The sequence below is a fragment of the Equus przewalskii genome, chromosome 1, assembly GCF_037783145.1.
Source record: "Equus przewalskii isolate Varuska chromosome 1, EquPr2, whole genome shotgun sequence".
NCBI classification, from domain to species: Eukaryota; Metazoa; Chordata; class Mammalia; order Perissodactyla; family Equidae; genus Equus; species Equus przewalskii.
Window position 1 is genome coordinate 49,811,910 of NC_091831.1, and position 15,121 is coordinate 49,827,030.

Here is a 15,121-nt window from a genome sequence, read left to right on the forward strand (position 1 = left end):
GCATTAAACACTAACTCTTCATTTCCTCCTCCCTCAGCCCTTGGCAACTAGCATTCTACTTTCTGTCTCTGTGGAAGTGATTTCATACAATATTTGTACTTTTGTGTGACTGGCTTATTTCCCTTGGCATAATGTCTGCGAGGTTCATCCATATTGTCGCATGTGTCAGAATTTCCTTCCTTCTTAAGGCTGGATAATATTCTTTTGAATGCATTAGTCTACATTTGGTTTATCCATTCATCCTTCAATGGACACTTGGATTGCTTCTACCTTTTGGCTATTGTGAATAATGCTATTCTTTTTGCTTTTTAGATAAAGTTTTATCAGAAGTCAAGGCATGTCTTTATGGTAGAAAGAATGTTTATCAGGGTCAGAAGTTATGGGGGAGAAGCTGCAAAGTAAGTTTAAGGGCTTGATGTTGAATTGTAGATTTTATTGGGTACAATTCTGCAGAGAATGAGGCAGGAGATGATTGAGAAATACAGGAAAAGAGGTTCAGAGGAGAAATCAAAGATCACATACTCTCTAAATGGAAAAAAGACATGGAAACTTTCTCTCTTAAAGTATCCAAAGTAATTTAGAATAGCCCAAGTTCATTGATCTCTGTGTATAAGAGACTGGATCTTAACACTAAGTTTAAAGGAGAACACTGTAGCTGCCCCAACATGGAATAGTAAAACAAAGATATAAGAAGCACTAGAGATGCTAAAATTTCCTTCAACTGATAGTATTTAGTAAAAGAATTCGATAGCATTTAAATTGTGGTTTGTATCATTCCAATGTTCTCTGATCACAGCCACCTGCTCAACAATAGAGAACTTATTAAACCAGGTCTATTAACCTATCTTTAAAGAAACTTCTCTTTGTGATTTGCCTCTCAAATCCGAATATCAGAATAATCAGAAAGCTATACACTCCAAGCCTCTCTTTTCTGAGAAATCTAGGTTGTCTACGGGTCAAAAATACCCTAGCAATAGGAATAAAGAGTCTCCATAGCAATAATAAAAACACACAAGCAAAACCTCCCAATTTCTTTTATTAAACACAAATAAACAACTGGAAGGCAATGTTTTAAGACCAGAAAAAGTAACACATATTTTATAACTTTGACAAATCAGAACTTTCTTACTCCCTCAGGCTGTGCTTATGTGTTTAATCTGGCTATAGAGTACTTCAACTTCATTTCCTCCCCAGGCTCCAAGATGTCCTGCATTTTCAAGGAAAATCAACTGAGAAGCAAATATTTATTGAGCATCTACCACATTAGTTGACTAAATCACTGAGGGCTTTGTTTTCCTAAGGAGCTTATATTTCTGTGATTTTTAAGTGGCGCCTAAACTAGGAGACACATGAAGCAAAAGTGGATGCACATATAGAGACTGATGGACACTGCCCATCAGTCTCTTCATACTAATGAATTACAGGTACCTTTGCGGCCGCATGAGGTGAGGCTCCTTGGTCCAAAAGCAGAAGGGCCACTTTCTGATTATCATAATGTGCAGCTACATGCAGTGGAGTTAGCCCGCTCTGAAAACACGTGCAGAAACAACAACCAGCGTCAAAAGTGTCTCAATATCAGAGCCCTAGATTTAGGAGATGGATTAGATTGGATACAACAGAGAGTGTAATTTACATTGCAGTTTCCACAATACTTGGACCCCAGCATTCACCTCCTACTTCCGAAGTGTTCTTCATCCTATGAGACTTAAATTAGTTATAATTTAGGTGGCTGTTGGTGAATATTAGCAAGTGCTTGTTTTATCATCACAGAAGTGGCCTGTCACAGGGTGGCGGATGATCTCATACCTTCCCAGCAGCATCTGGAGACGCACTTTTCTGCAACAGGAGATTGGCTACTTCAAGCTTCCCATATTTTGCTGCCACATGAAGGGGAGTAAATCCTTTCTGAAAAACAGAAACATAAAAATAATGAGCAATAGAAGATGACACAAAGGGCTTGCTTTTCTGGAACTGATGGATTATTCTAATGATGAAGAGCAGTTAAGCCGGCATTGAGGACCAAGACTGGTAAATAATAAAGAGCCTCTTTATCCCCGAGGATGAGCAGAATACCTGATCTTTCTCCCTCTGTTAACTGAACCTCAACATGCCACTATTTCTGGGACTCAGGGCACCTGACCAGGATGAAGCTGGAGCGCTAGACCTGGGGCTTATTCCAGGGCCATTTTGGGATTGCACATTGTGAGAAGAGGTTATAGGGTCTGAGGCTTAATTTGGATTTGGAGAGCTTAGGAAAATTCAGGGCAAGTCTGGACCTCAGGTAATCTCACATCACAAACTGGATCCTTTCTCTTCCCCTTTCCCTGTTTCCCCTTGTATACACATATCCTTGGGATGCTCCAGTCTTCAGGAGTAGGAGTCAGAGACTCTTGCACCTTAGCCACCAGAGGTGAACTGAATAACAACACATGGCTCTAGCCCAATAAGTATGAGAGGGTGGGATGCTGAGAGCTGAGTAGAAGCTCTCCCTTGCTTCAGCTCCTACAAGGATCTAGTTATCAACCAGTCAGTCAGCAAGCACCGTTAGGGAGGGTCCCAAACACAAGTCAGGAACTAGAGGGTGATGGATACATTTGAGCTCATGAGACTATAGCCAAATAGAGCCAATGGGCAGCTGGCATGATGGAAGGACTGGGCACTCAAAACTCCATCACCCATTATTCTGTTTTGCATATTAACTGAAAGACTTGCATCTCAACTCTACTGAAGAGCCTAAAGAATCACAGGGGTGAAGTTTGAGGTAGTCATCATCTATTCAGATAGTTTCCCAAGTATTTGTAATTATTGTAATTATCTTGTGCCTTGATTACACATTAATGCTTCTTCTCCGCATCCAAATGAGAGAGTGTAACACCAATTTCCAGCTTTCTAAGACATCCCATAGGCCAATTTGTCTTGCTATCACACTTGCTAGGTTTATACAGTATCACAAGAAAAATGAGCTCTAAATTTTGGATTCTGCACCAGCAGAGCAATTGTGTGGTAGGTTATTATTCTATGGCATCAGAGTTGAGATAAAAAAAAAAGTCAAACCATAAATCAGAAAAGACAACAACAGCAAATGAAAATAACCCAAGAAAAATTTACCTCCTGATTTGAAAGTATTATAAAAGCATCAACCAACTGAGCTTTGATAATGTATACTTGGCCTCAGCAAGGGAAATCTGTGGCTGTGTATTTTGTGCGTGTGTGTGTGAGGAAGATTGGTGCTGAGCTAATATCTATTGCCAATCTTCCTCTTTTTGCTTGAGGAAGATTGTTGCTGAGCTAACATCTGTGCTGATCTTCTTCTATTTTATGTGGGATGCTGCCACAGTGTGGCTTAATGAGCAGTGCTAGGTCCGCGCCTGGAATCCGAACGTGTGAACCCTGGCCACTGAAGTGGAGCACGCAAACTTAACCACTATGCCACTGCGCTGACCTCTGTGGCTGTGTTTTTAAACAACCTTTTAAATCTATCAAATAACTTGCAAGAAATACTGATATAAGAAATACTTGATAACAATAAGGTTTCATTAGAAGATAAAGTACTGAGAAAGTTAAGAGACACACACACTAAACTACCCTGCCCCACATTAGGGTTTTGCTGGCCATGTTAATGACTACCCTGGGATCCCAAGTATAGATGCTGTTACACAGCTTTTGTACCTATTACTGTGTTGACTTGCTTTCATACCTTTGTTGTTATAGATAAAGATGCTCCATGATCCAAAAGGAATGCGGCTACATCCTCATGCCCTTCTCGGGCTGAAAGGTGGAGTGGGGTATACCCAGAAGTCGTGGCTGCATTTGGAGATGCTCCTTGCTGCAAGAGCTGTTGAACTATATCTGCCTTTCCCAATCGGGCAGAAATATGGAGTGGGGTTTGGTCATCCTAAATGACAAGGCAGAAATGCAAGGCTGATGAGCTGAGAAAACAATGGTGCCATTGTGAAACATTCCACAAACTTTCCTTGGTATGAGAGGCTATGTTCAACTCTTCAATTCAATGCTAAAAAGAATCTCATTTATCTTTTTCTTTAAGGTTCAAAAAGTTGGAGATGTTAGATCTAAGCTCCTTAAATACCCTTCTAGTAACTTATTAGCATGAAAAGTGTGAAAGGCAGTTCTATCTATAAATTATCCCCACCACCTCCTGCCATACTTTATCAATTTTTAACCTCTAATGACTCTTTTTTGGTGAGATAAGGGAATGTAGCCTGGCAAAAGTCAAACACCTGGGAGGGATATTATACTTCCACCACTTACTATACACTTATATGGAATGAATTATTTTAGTGATGCTGCCCCCCATAGTCAAAGGCAGAGGGAGAGGGGGCCAGTATAGGGTTGTGTAGATAGACCTGTATAAAGGCTCCCAGCCAAGAGGACTGATGGGGGCCAAAAGCCAGCCTACCCATCTACCTAGAGTAGAGGACGCCTTATTATAATTCACCCAAAGGCGTGTGGCACTAACTAAGTCCTCCACTCTTAGGGCCTTATCTCTAAGTGGGAGGGGCATCTTTCCCTAATTTGCCCAAAGATGCACTATAGCAGTCTTCTAGAAAGATATCAATCCCCTACTGGAATGTGAAAACTTCAGGTAAATACCTTATGTAGGGAAGGTAGAGAGAAGAGGCTAGAACACAGGACATTGCTTTGGAAAGCTAAGTAGGATAAGGGTCAAGGTCAAAGGAAGAAGGTCTATGTAGAGGGAAGCATACGAGGAATTAGGGGAGATGCCACAAGAAGAAGAAGAAATATCGAAAACAGAAAAAAATAGTTGCTAAAGAAAAATCTCATGTAACTCTACTACTGCCACCACCACTGCCACGATTTGCTGAGCTCCTATATGTCCCAGGCTCTGCTCTAAGTACTCCGCCTATATCAATTCATTAATCATCACAACAATCCTCTGAATTACAACTGTCATTATCCCCATTTTCTATATGAGGAAATTAGAAAAGGAAATGTGGCACAGAGATGTTAATTAACTAGCCCAATGTCATGTAGCTAGTGAATGGTGGACGAAGGTTCAAACCTAGGCAGTCTGGCCAAGAAGTCAGGTTCTTAACCATTATACACGCTGTGTCCTTAACAAAATGATAACTACAAATCTTATGCTCAGTTTCAACTTGTGGGTGAAACCACTCCCTAGACCCAAGGCTTGATATATAACTAACAACATTCTGAAACGTGAGGTTTCTTGTAATCCGTGGTAGAGTACACCCTCTCTTAACTATTCCACTTCACTGATTCAGCACATTAACCAACATCCTCTAGATCAGGGGTGAGAAAACTACAATCCAGGGGCCAAATCCAGCTGCCATCTGTGTTTGTAAATAAAGTTTTATTGGAACACAGTCATGCCCATTGGCTTATGCATTGTGTATCTCGGCTTTCACTCTGCAACCTCAGAGTTGAGCAGCTGTGACAAGGACCGTGCATGCCACAGAATCCAAAATATTTACTCTCAGGCCCTTTACAGAAAATGTTTGCTGACCTCTGTTTCTAGCTCCTCTGTAAAATCAACCAACTGGGCACACAGTGCACTGGACACTTGAGGCTTATGGTCTGCGGCCTAGAATGTCACAATCCTCGTACCCACTTGTGGATTCTATATTTACAAAGACCTAGCTGTGATGTTCTCACACTAATATGTTTGCACTACGTACTTCACTAGTTTGTGCTATATTTGTACTAATTACTTTAATTAAACAATTAAATAATTATGTTAAGAGGTAAACTACGAGTATGAAAGGAAAAGCTTTATTTTTCCCTAAGAATACTAAGTTGAAAGCTTTGGAAAGCCTTGATAGAAGTTGATAAAAAAACAATTATGGTTAAATTAGACATAGGGGAGACAGCTGAATATATTGGGGGAAAATTATAAAAGTCTAAAAATATTCTGTACTCAAATTGCTTCACAAATGTCTCAGTTTTCTCTCCCCTTGACCCGAAACTAGAAACTACAGACCGTGTAAATAAATGACAAATAAATGCCTATTTATATATTATATGTTAAAATTAAGTGGTTAAGGCATTTATGCATTTATTTATGACTCCTGACCTGAACTGCCATTTTGATAACAAGACCAACTGCCCATCCTGACCGTGATAGATAAGCGGGTTTCTGCTGAAGCTGAACCCCAGGCAGAGAATGAAGCATTTGAACTCAACCCTGACCTCCTCCTCCTCTGCAAAGGCAGATCCGTGAAGCAACTTGGATCGAGTCTCAGGGTTTATGCTTTCACAGCTTGTGAAAAAAAAAAGCTTTTCCTTTGTGGCTGTGACAGCTGACATATAAGTCGACCAAAAGAGCTCAATTATGTTCCCAAGCTGTGCTTATTCTAGAAGCTTTGTGCATAAGCCCTTCTTCAGAGAATGTGAACAGCTCTGGACACCAGTCTAGGTTCAGCTCCTAATCTGTTCGGGACTAACAATGTGCCAAGGACACAAAATTCTTTCTGGCACAAAGTTCTGATTCTATTTAAATATTTTGTTAAATAATTGAATGGACAAATGTGCAGCGAAGGGGTTTTTTTATATCACTTGGTAGAGACTTTTGTCATTGGAAGTTGTTCACTTACTTCAAAAAAGTGTTCTTGGAAGAGAACATGCATACAATTGAAGGTTTTATTAAAATCAAGGTTTTTTTCCTCAATAGCAAACGCTTCCACGTATTGCACATACCTTAGCTTTAGCTTCTACCTGAGCGCCGTCTTGCACCAGATACCGCACGACTTCCGCCTGGCCAGACCGAGCTGCCATGTGCAGCGCTGTCTCTCCTCTCTGGGGAACAGGAGCCAAAGTAAATTAACTGCAGCTCTGAAGAAGAGTGGCATGTTTTATGTGCCTAAAGCTTATGACGTAGTGTTTTTTTTCTTACTTAAAAATGGTCCCAAGCACTTCCTTACTGAAAACTAGGAAAGATAGGAAATTAAATGCACAAGAATTTCACAGGAACCTGGTCAGTGATGGAAGGACTGGTGTAACCATGGGAGCCTAGTCCCCAGCAGTATTAGAAGCATTGCTCAGTAATCTACCGTGGCCTCCTCGGGAGTTGAAAGGGGAATGCTCACAGGGGCCAAGCAGGAGGGTAAATGAGGGAAGGCGGGAAGGCAGGGAGTGCCAAGAGGAGAGCCCACGCCCTGCCCCAGGGAGACCGCGCTCCCCTGCAGCTGCAGACTGCTGCGGGAACCGTGCAAGATGCCGCCGTATCAGGCTACACCTTCCTATTGTTCAAAAGCAGTGGCGGGCTGGATATTGGTGTACATTTCAGTGCTGACCACAAAATCAGAATTAAAAACAAAACAAAGCAAAAGCCAAAATGCTGCATGGACAACATAAGCACACCCAAGGGCCGGATGTGGCTCCATGGCTGTTGGTCTGCATTCCTGCCCAGCTTTATCTCAACAGGTCAGTACCCAAGGCTTTGGGCATTATCTCAAGGGGTCATTTTCTTTGCCACTGAACTGCCCCAGTTTCTTCCACCCCCTTTTCACCAAAGAGACTTTAATTCAGATTATTCATGTATTTAATTAAAAAAATGGAATCAATATAGAAAATATGGATAGATTGAAATGGAAAAAGTAATAAAAATCAAATATGCTCTCTCACACCACGGATGGCCATCTTTAAGTTGCTTTTATAAATTGAGCTTTGCTTTATAGGATATCCATCTCCACAGAAGGATATACAAAGACGAACTTCACACACAACTTGTTACTGGGTTTACTGGAAAGGCGTTGAAGATAGAGTTTCCCATATTACCCAGTGTTCTCGTTATGAAGGAAAAGGTTCTTCTCCTGGCGTTAGTTCCAGGAAAGAGCGTATTTTAGTTGAGAAGCTGGTCTGTTTCAATCTTGTGATGTGTTGGTTTGCGCTGCTAGAGGACAGAGAGCCTTATTGGAGGCCCACCCTCAGGATGAGTGTGCAGGACCATATGGCCTCCCCTTTCTGTGCCAGAATGTTGCTTGTTTTATTTTTACTTCTTTGATGCTCATGAGTCTAGTGTTGTTATGCTTGTGGTCTGGTGTGCTAATATTATTACGATGTCAAACTTAAAATCCTGTAGAACAATGTCAAATGCCACATGCAGATCTGGGTGATAAGTTACTCCTCTGATACTTACTCTGAAGTGAGTTTCACGGTTCTACAGGGTGATGCTTAGTGTAGGAAAACAACATCATCCCACAATTTATGAACTGAGTTCCATAGGTTTGCTATGACATGGTCAAACACACTAAAAAGAAATTACTCTGAAGTTACTTAAAACCACAATAATGATAGTGTTTGAACCACTTTCTCAATATGCAACACTTCTTAATGATTCTATTATAAAAATACATCCTCCCCCACAAAAACTTTCTTTTTTAAAGCATAATGTCCAGTAGTAATATATCTGCAAAGTTAATGGACACAGTCTATAAGTCCTAACAATTTATGACCAGCTGGCAATTGAACGGATCTTGCTTTTGAAGTAAAGGAAACCAGAGGTATTCTTAAATTCTGTTTTTTTAAGCAGTCAAATTAAATAGTAATTAATTTAATTTAATAAAAAAATAAGTAAATAAAAGCTACTGTTGCCAGTTTCTTAAATACTCATAATTGGACTTTCTTTATTAAAAGGATACTTACCACATTGGTGGTGTTTGGTGAGGCTCCATGATGCATTAGTTGTGATACGATATTTACATGCCCCATGAAGGCAGCAACATGGATTGGGGTAAGGCCCGACTGCGGCGAAAAGAGGGAAATGTTGGTTTGTTGGCTTATCATAAAAAGGGTTTGTCTGTCTCCCTACTTGCCTATCTGCCTGCCTGTCTGGCATCCATCCATCCATCCACCTATTTTAACATAAACAGTTGAGTGAGCAGATCAGAAAATATCAGGACATTGACCCCAAGTCACAGATTCTATAAGGAAATACATCAACACATAATCATCATCTCCCTAAAGCAAGTTCTGTGATTATGAAAGGCCTATGTCATAGCCATTAAAGAAGAAAGAAGATTTGTTTCATATATTTTATATAGACCTATGAAGAGGATTTAGAGAGAAATACCTTGAAGATTTTTTTCTCTTTGCTACTAAACCTTCTTTATCCATATGACTACGTGTGTGTGTATGGTTGAGGGGGGCAATGTGTGATTACATGTGCAATAGCAAAAAGTCAACTTTTATTTCAGATCCTATTTTGGTCTTTAGAAAGGATTCCCATGCACTCAGAATAACTGATTCTATTACACGTAAAAGAGCGGGGTACCAAACACAAAGCCATCCCTTTAATAAATGAGCAAATCAGCATTGATAGGTTCAATCATTTAATTTTTTAACTTTGAGTATTATAAATTAAGGCGACATAATTAAGTCAAATACTACAATAGTCACTAAACTAGACCTTAATTTTAAGTTTGCTTCAACTTCTACTCACATCCCCCCCAAATACGTGTGCTTTTTATATGAAGTGACCTCATTTTTAATTTTTCAGAATTTAATCCTCCTTACATATTGAACATCATAATTTGGAAAACATTTAATATGGTCAGAAAAAGCTACTGTTTTTTAAAAAGAGAAAGAGAAGGCGATGACGAATCTCAAGAGAAATCTGAGAAATGTCAAAAAATATGCGAAAGGAACTCTATACAATAAAAGTGAGATAAAAGACAGAAGAGGAAGAATTCTGGTTGCCCAGACTTCAAATAGTGGGAACTGTGGAAAATAAGGAAAAGGGGAATTTTGTTATAATTTGGCACCTTTTTCCATCAGCAGGGGGAGTTGTTAGAACGTGTGCAAGGCAAAGCCCTCATCTTGGTCTGCACTGCCTTTTAAAGCTCTAAGGGACCACAGAGCTGGCAGTGGAAACTTCTCATCACCGGCTGGCATCTCTGGACACTTATTCAACATCAGTCAAAAATCTGCTTTTATTTCAGAGCCCATACTGATCTTTAAAAAGGGTTGCCATGCTCTGAGAATAAAGATGTTATTTTATAATCAAAATAACAAGGTGCCTACCATGAAGCTATAGACTCATAAAAGAGCAAATCAGTATTAATATTGTTAACCATTTGATATTTTAAAATTACAAGTGTTATAAATCAAGACAAACATTTCATTTGCAGATAAGAAACTGAGGCAAAGCAATAATCACTGGACTAGGTCTCAGTTTTTATGTTTGTTTCAAATCCCATCGTCTTTACTGATACCTTCAACTAACGTTTACTGAAGGATATATTATGTTGTGGTATGTAAAGACCAGTAAGACTCATGCCTGCCATGATGGAGCCTGCAGTTTCTGGCTAGCTGGGGGAGCAGCTGGGTCACAAATAAGCCAGCTGGATAAGTGCTTTGATGGAAATATGCACAGGAAGATGTGACAGTCCTGAGGAGGAGCACCTAGTCCAGGTCAGGGGATGCGGGGAGGTTTCCTGGAGAAGGTGGCCCCAGATCTGGTCCTGAAGGGTGTGCAGGATTAGCCTGGCAAAGAAGGTGTGACACATGGAGGGTGCAGAGATATGGAGGTGAAGGAAAGGGTGTCCAGTCCAGGGAAGTGCTGATGGGCTAGAATCCATGGAGATGAGAGGGGTGGGGTGGGGTGGGGATGGGTCGAATCTGGAGGGGTTGGCTGTGTTGAAGTTTCCGTCAGCTCTGATCCTGATGGATGGCTTCTCTGAGTTCTGTGTTGGTTTGTACAAAAGACACCTAGAGCCAGTCCTTTACTAACTTCAATGACTCTGTGTGTCGTTAATTCTGAGTTTTTCAGAGAACAATCCTCAGGTTACAAACTCACAGAGGTTGTGCTATGCAGGGTTTCTCAATCTTGGCACATTTGACATTTTAAGCCAGGTAATTCTTGTTGTGGGAGGCTGGCCTGTCCACTGTCAATGTTTGGCAGCATCTTTGGCCTCTATCCACTAGACGCCAGTTGCACCATCCAATTGCGACAACTAAAAATACCTCCAGATACAGCCAAATGGCCACTGGGGGGCAAACCTGCCTCCAGTTGAGAAGCACTGCATTATAGGATTTCATATAGATTATCCTGTTAGTGATGGTGCCATGCACCCTTGAGCACGATGCATGTGTTTTGGGCTATGCTTCCAGTCGTGGTGATGTATTTACACAACCCACCCACACTCTCATCTCCTCTCCTCAGGACTGGCAGCCTCCTGGGTGAAGTATTTAGAAAGTAATCTGTGGCAGTCACACTAGCTGGTCCTCGAGGATGGCACTGCTGAGGCTTTTCTCTCAGCATCTGGGGAACCCCAGAAATCCGACTCCCCTCACCTCGGTTACGGCTTGGATGGATGCACCGTGTTTCAGAAGGAGTTCCATTACTTTAATTCGATTCTTCTTACAGGCAATATGAAGAGGGGTAAAGCCATTCTGCAAGGCACAAAGACATATATCTACTTGACTCCATTCCATTGAAATCCAGTTCCACTGTGTGTGGTAAAATATCTTTGCTAAGTGATGTTCTGTAAAGATTTGGAAATCGGCAGAAACAACAAGGGGTAAAACAGAATGAAGATTCTTTTCGGGAAGCACAGGTAGTCTAGCTGTTCCTAGGAACCCAAGGTACCCTGGGAATCATGAACAGGAAGGAATTTTTTTCATAATCTCCTCGCAGCTAAGGTAAAAAGGTCATGCATTTCCTTAGGTTATTTCATTTTGAAATGCACTCTTCCAAATAACGTTTCTTTTCTACCTCATTTCAAACACAGATGAAAAGCAAGTGGGCCCAAACATATGTCCTCACAGCCAAACTTTCACCAATGCCTGTTCCGACTGCTCTGCTGCATTTTAGGTTGACTAGAAAACCAGTTCTAGAATTTTTTCATTCCTTCCAGTTTAAGATTCAAGTAGGTGCTTACTCTAAGGAAGCAGAAAGTTAAACAACCCAACATTATTTGGATCATTTGGGGTTTTTTTGTTTTGTTTTTGAGGAAGATTAGCCCTGAGCTAACTGCTGCCAATCCTCCTCTTTTGGCTGATGAAGACTGGCCGTGAGCTAACATCCACGCCCATCTTCCTCTACTTTATACGTGAGACACCTACCACAGCATGGCTTTTGCCAAGTGGTGCCATGCCCATACCTGGGATCCGAACCAGTGAACCCCGGGCTGCCGAGAAGTGGAACGTGCGAACTTAACTGCTGCGCCACCAGGCCGGATCATTTGGTTTAATATTTAATCTAATAAAGGAACCTACTTTTTAACAAACTACCTACCAAATTGTACTGCCTGATAACTGAGACTGTGGAACATATTTCAGCCACCATGGAGAACTATAAAATACCAAGGTCCACCATAAAAGCTTAGGTCAAAGTCACTGTAGGTGCTTCCATGGACCTTCGGAGACCATTTACCTGGCCAAAGTCCCTCCAGCATGACCGGCTACAACTTTCACATGTGAAATCTTCAGAGTCAGAGGAAAAATGAGAATGAGAGCCTACACCCTATTTTAAGGCTTTGTTTTATTGTATGGAAAAATGAGTCATGATTGCTAATTTCTTTTCCCTTCTCAGAATTCAAAGATATGTTTGATATACTGGGCAGGCCAACAGCTCTTGAAATGCTTCTCTGGTAAAAGCTTTTAGAATTACAATGGCAATGCAGCTGCCTGCAATCTGGAGAGGGCCTCTCTCCTCATTCTTTCCTGTTCACTTCAAATCTCAGAGCCTGCAGAGGACCAGAGACACTGTGGATCCATTCAGTCAGGGTGATCGCACCAGTTGGAAATGAGCAGAGACCCTTCCTAAATCAGTTGATCAGATGACAGCCTTTACCTCAAAATTACCGGTAAACTCATTTGTTCTCCCTAACATTTGATGACTTATTTTTTCCTAAACATGGGTGCTTATTTTGAACTAAATTTAAACAGCTTACTAAACTGGGACCATTTATTCTTCCAAGACAACAAACACCATCTTGCTGAGAAAACCAAACTATAGTACAGAGCTAAGGGTTAAAACAGCAAATTATTTTAGGAGCTAAGACTATAAACTACAGCAAAATTTTGATTGTATCAGTAGGAAAAGTAGATGACAGGCAATATTTCATTAAATTCATGGTTAACACAACATAAAATTTCAGTTCACAAATTCCTAGGCCTCTCAAGTTTAAGGTAAAGTTTTTTTTTATTATTTTGCCTCATGTTTTTAGATTTCAGACAACACTTTTAATTCATAGAACTATAACTTTACCTACAATAACCTAAGGTTGACCACCTCAGTTTTTATACTTGTGTAGTCTTTGGGTTTCATTTATAGAAGAGAATCACCAGTGTGACCATGAAGAGGTTAATGATTTAGCCCCATCAGTCTTGTTCATGTCAGAAATAGGTTTTACAGATTTCCCAGAAGGAAATTTGAAAAAGTTGACAAGAAGTATTTAACCAGACCTTCCATTTTTACCTCCTCAAAAATAGTCCCTTCATAGGCAGAGGTAGCGTGTTGTCAGCAAGACAACGTGGGCTGAGCCTGCGAGCTGAGCCACTCACCAGGGCTTTGGCATTGGGGTTAGCTTTCTTGTCCAAGAGAACCTTGGCGACTTTGTAATGGCCACAGTGGGCAGCCACGTGCAGGGCGGTCAGGTAGTCATTCGTGACGTCGTCCACGGGCACGTTATGCTGGAGGAGAAGTTGGACGCAGTTTAAGTGATCTCCTTGAGTGGCCATGTGCAATGGAGACAGTCCATTCTGGAACATATAAGATAAGCAGGGCTTATTGTTTTACCTCTTAAACGCAAATGTGCCAAACACAAAATACAGTACAAATATGGACAGATGAAAACCCTAGTTTTTTCACCCGGAAATACTTTCTATTTTTAAAAGGTTTTGACAACTGTTTTGAACTGCAGCTACTTTTAAAACTAGTCTTCCCACTTCTTATATCAAAAACACATTTTCAAGGATAATTTCTTTTTCTGATTTAAAATAGTGTGATTTGCACTAAGGTACCTTATTTATTGCATTTCCAATGAATTGGAAGACTGATAAGGACAAAAGAGAAGCAGGAATAGATTGGGATTCATTAGACTGCTTTTTATTTTGTCCTTATCGGTCACCAATACTTGGTACTGAATACTATATTGATTCGATTAATAAAAAAGTTCTGACTACAACAACACATTTCATCTTCTCACGTCAATGTAGAAGGGAAACTTTTTCTTTTTCCATCAGTCTGGTGCCCTCATGTGTCTATGAGGAGGAAAGGCAAGGCCCTGACCAACTCATGAACTAGTGCTTGCCTCGGTTAGTTTAAATCAATTGGGTTCAATGACAGTTAATCACGTGCCATAGGAATGAGTCAAAAATTCATTTAAAGAGCTGAGAGAAGAAAGGAATAGGGTCAAAGGTAAATAAAACCTTCAAAATTTAGCACTCAGTACATGTTTCCTAATGGAGGTAAAAACAAGGTATTAAGATGTCAGACTTTTAAAGCACGTCCCTTTAAATATGGAGGCAAAGTGGAGGAGCCTGCGAAATTCCTAGAGAACCCAATTATCAAGAGAAGCTAAACCATCAACAAAATGAAAAGACAACCTAACAATTGGGAGAAGATATTTGCAAACCAAATATCAGATAAGGGGTTAATATCCAAAATAGACAAAGAACTCACATATCTCAACAACAAAAAAACCAACAACCCAATTAAAAAATGGGCAAAAGATCTGAACAGATATCTCCAAAGAAGATATACAGATGGCGAGCAGGCGTATGAAAAGATGTTCAACATCATTAGCTATCAGGGAAATGCAAATCAAAACTACAATGAGGTATCACTTCACTCCGGTCAGAATGGCTATAATTAGCAAGACAGGAAATAACAAATGTTGGAGAGGGTGTGGAGAGAAGGGAACCCTCGCACACTGCTGGTGGGAGTGCAAACTGGTACAGCCACTATGGAAAGCAGTATGGAGTATCCTCAGAAGATTAAGAATAGATCTACCATATGATCCAGCTATTCCACTGTTGGGTATTTATCCAAAGAACTTGAATACACAAATGCATAAAGATACTTGCACCCCTATGTTCACTGCAGCATTATACACAATAGCCAAGACTTGGAAGCAACCTAGGTGCCCATCAAGGGATGAATGGATAAAGAAGATGTGGT

At 40.6% G+C, this 15,121-nt stretch overlaps 1 protein-coding gene across 50 annotated transcripts in view; it reads right to left on the reverse strand.

The window, feature by feature from the left end:
* The window catches only part of ANK3 (ankyrin 3), a 628,477-nt gene that overhangs the window by 141,622 nt on the left and 471,734 nt on the right, over window positions 1-15,121 (reverse strand). For all 50 annotated transcript variants that reach the window (XM_070562793.1, XM_070562893.1, XM_070562763.1 and 47 more), the window contains 7 exons: window positions 13,504-13,701; window positions 11,290-11,388; window positions 8,641-8,739; window positions 6,694-6,792; window positions 3,698-3,895; window positions 1,807-1,905; window positions 1,429-1,527 (listed from right to left, as the gene is read on the reverse strand). In XM_070562793.1, coding sequence (XP_070418894.1) covers window positions 1,429-1,527; window positions 1,807-1,905; window positions 3,698-3,895; window positions 6,694-6,792; window positions 8,641-8,739; window positions 11,290-11,388; window positions 13,504-13,701 — 891 coding nt within the window. The remainder of the gene's footprint in view (window positions 1-1,428; window positions 1,528-1,806; window positions 1,906-3,697; window positions 3,896-6,693; window positions 6,793-8,640; window positions 8,740-11,289; window positions 11,389-13,503; window positions 13,702-15,121) is intronic.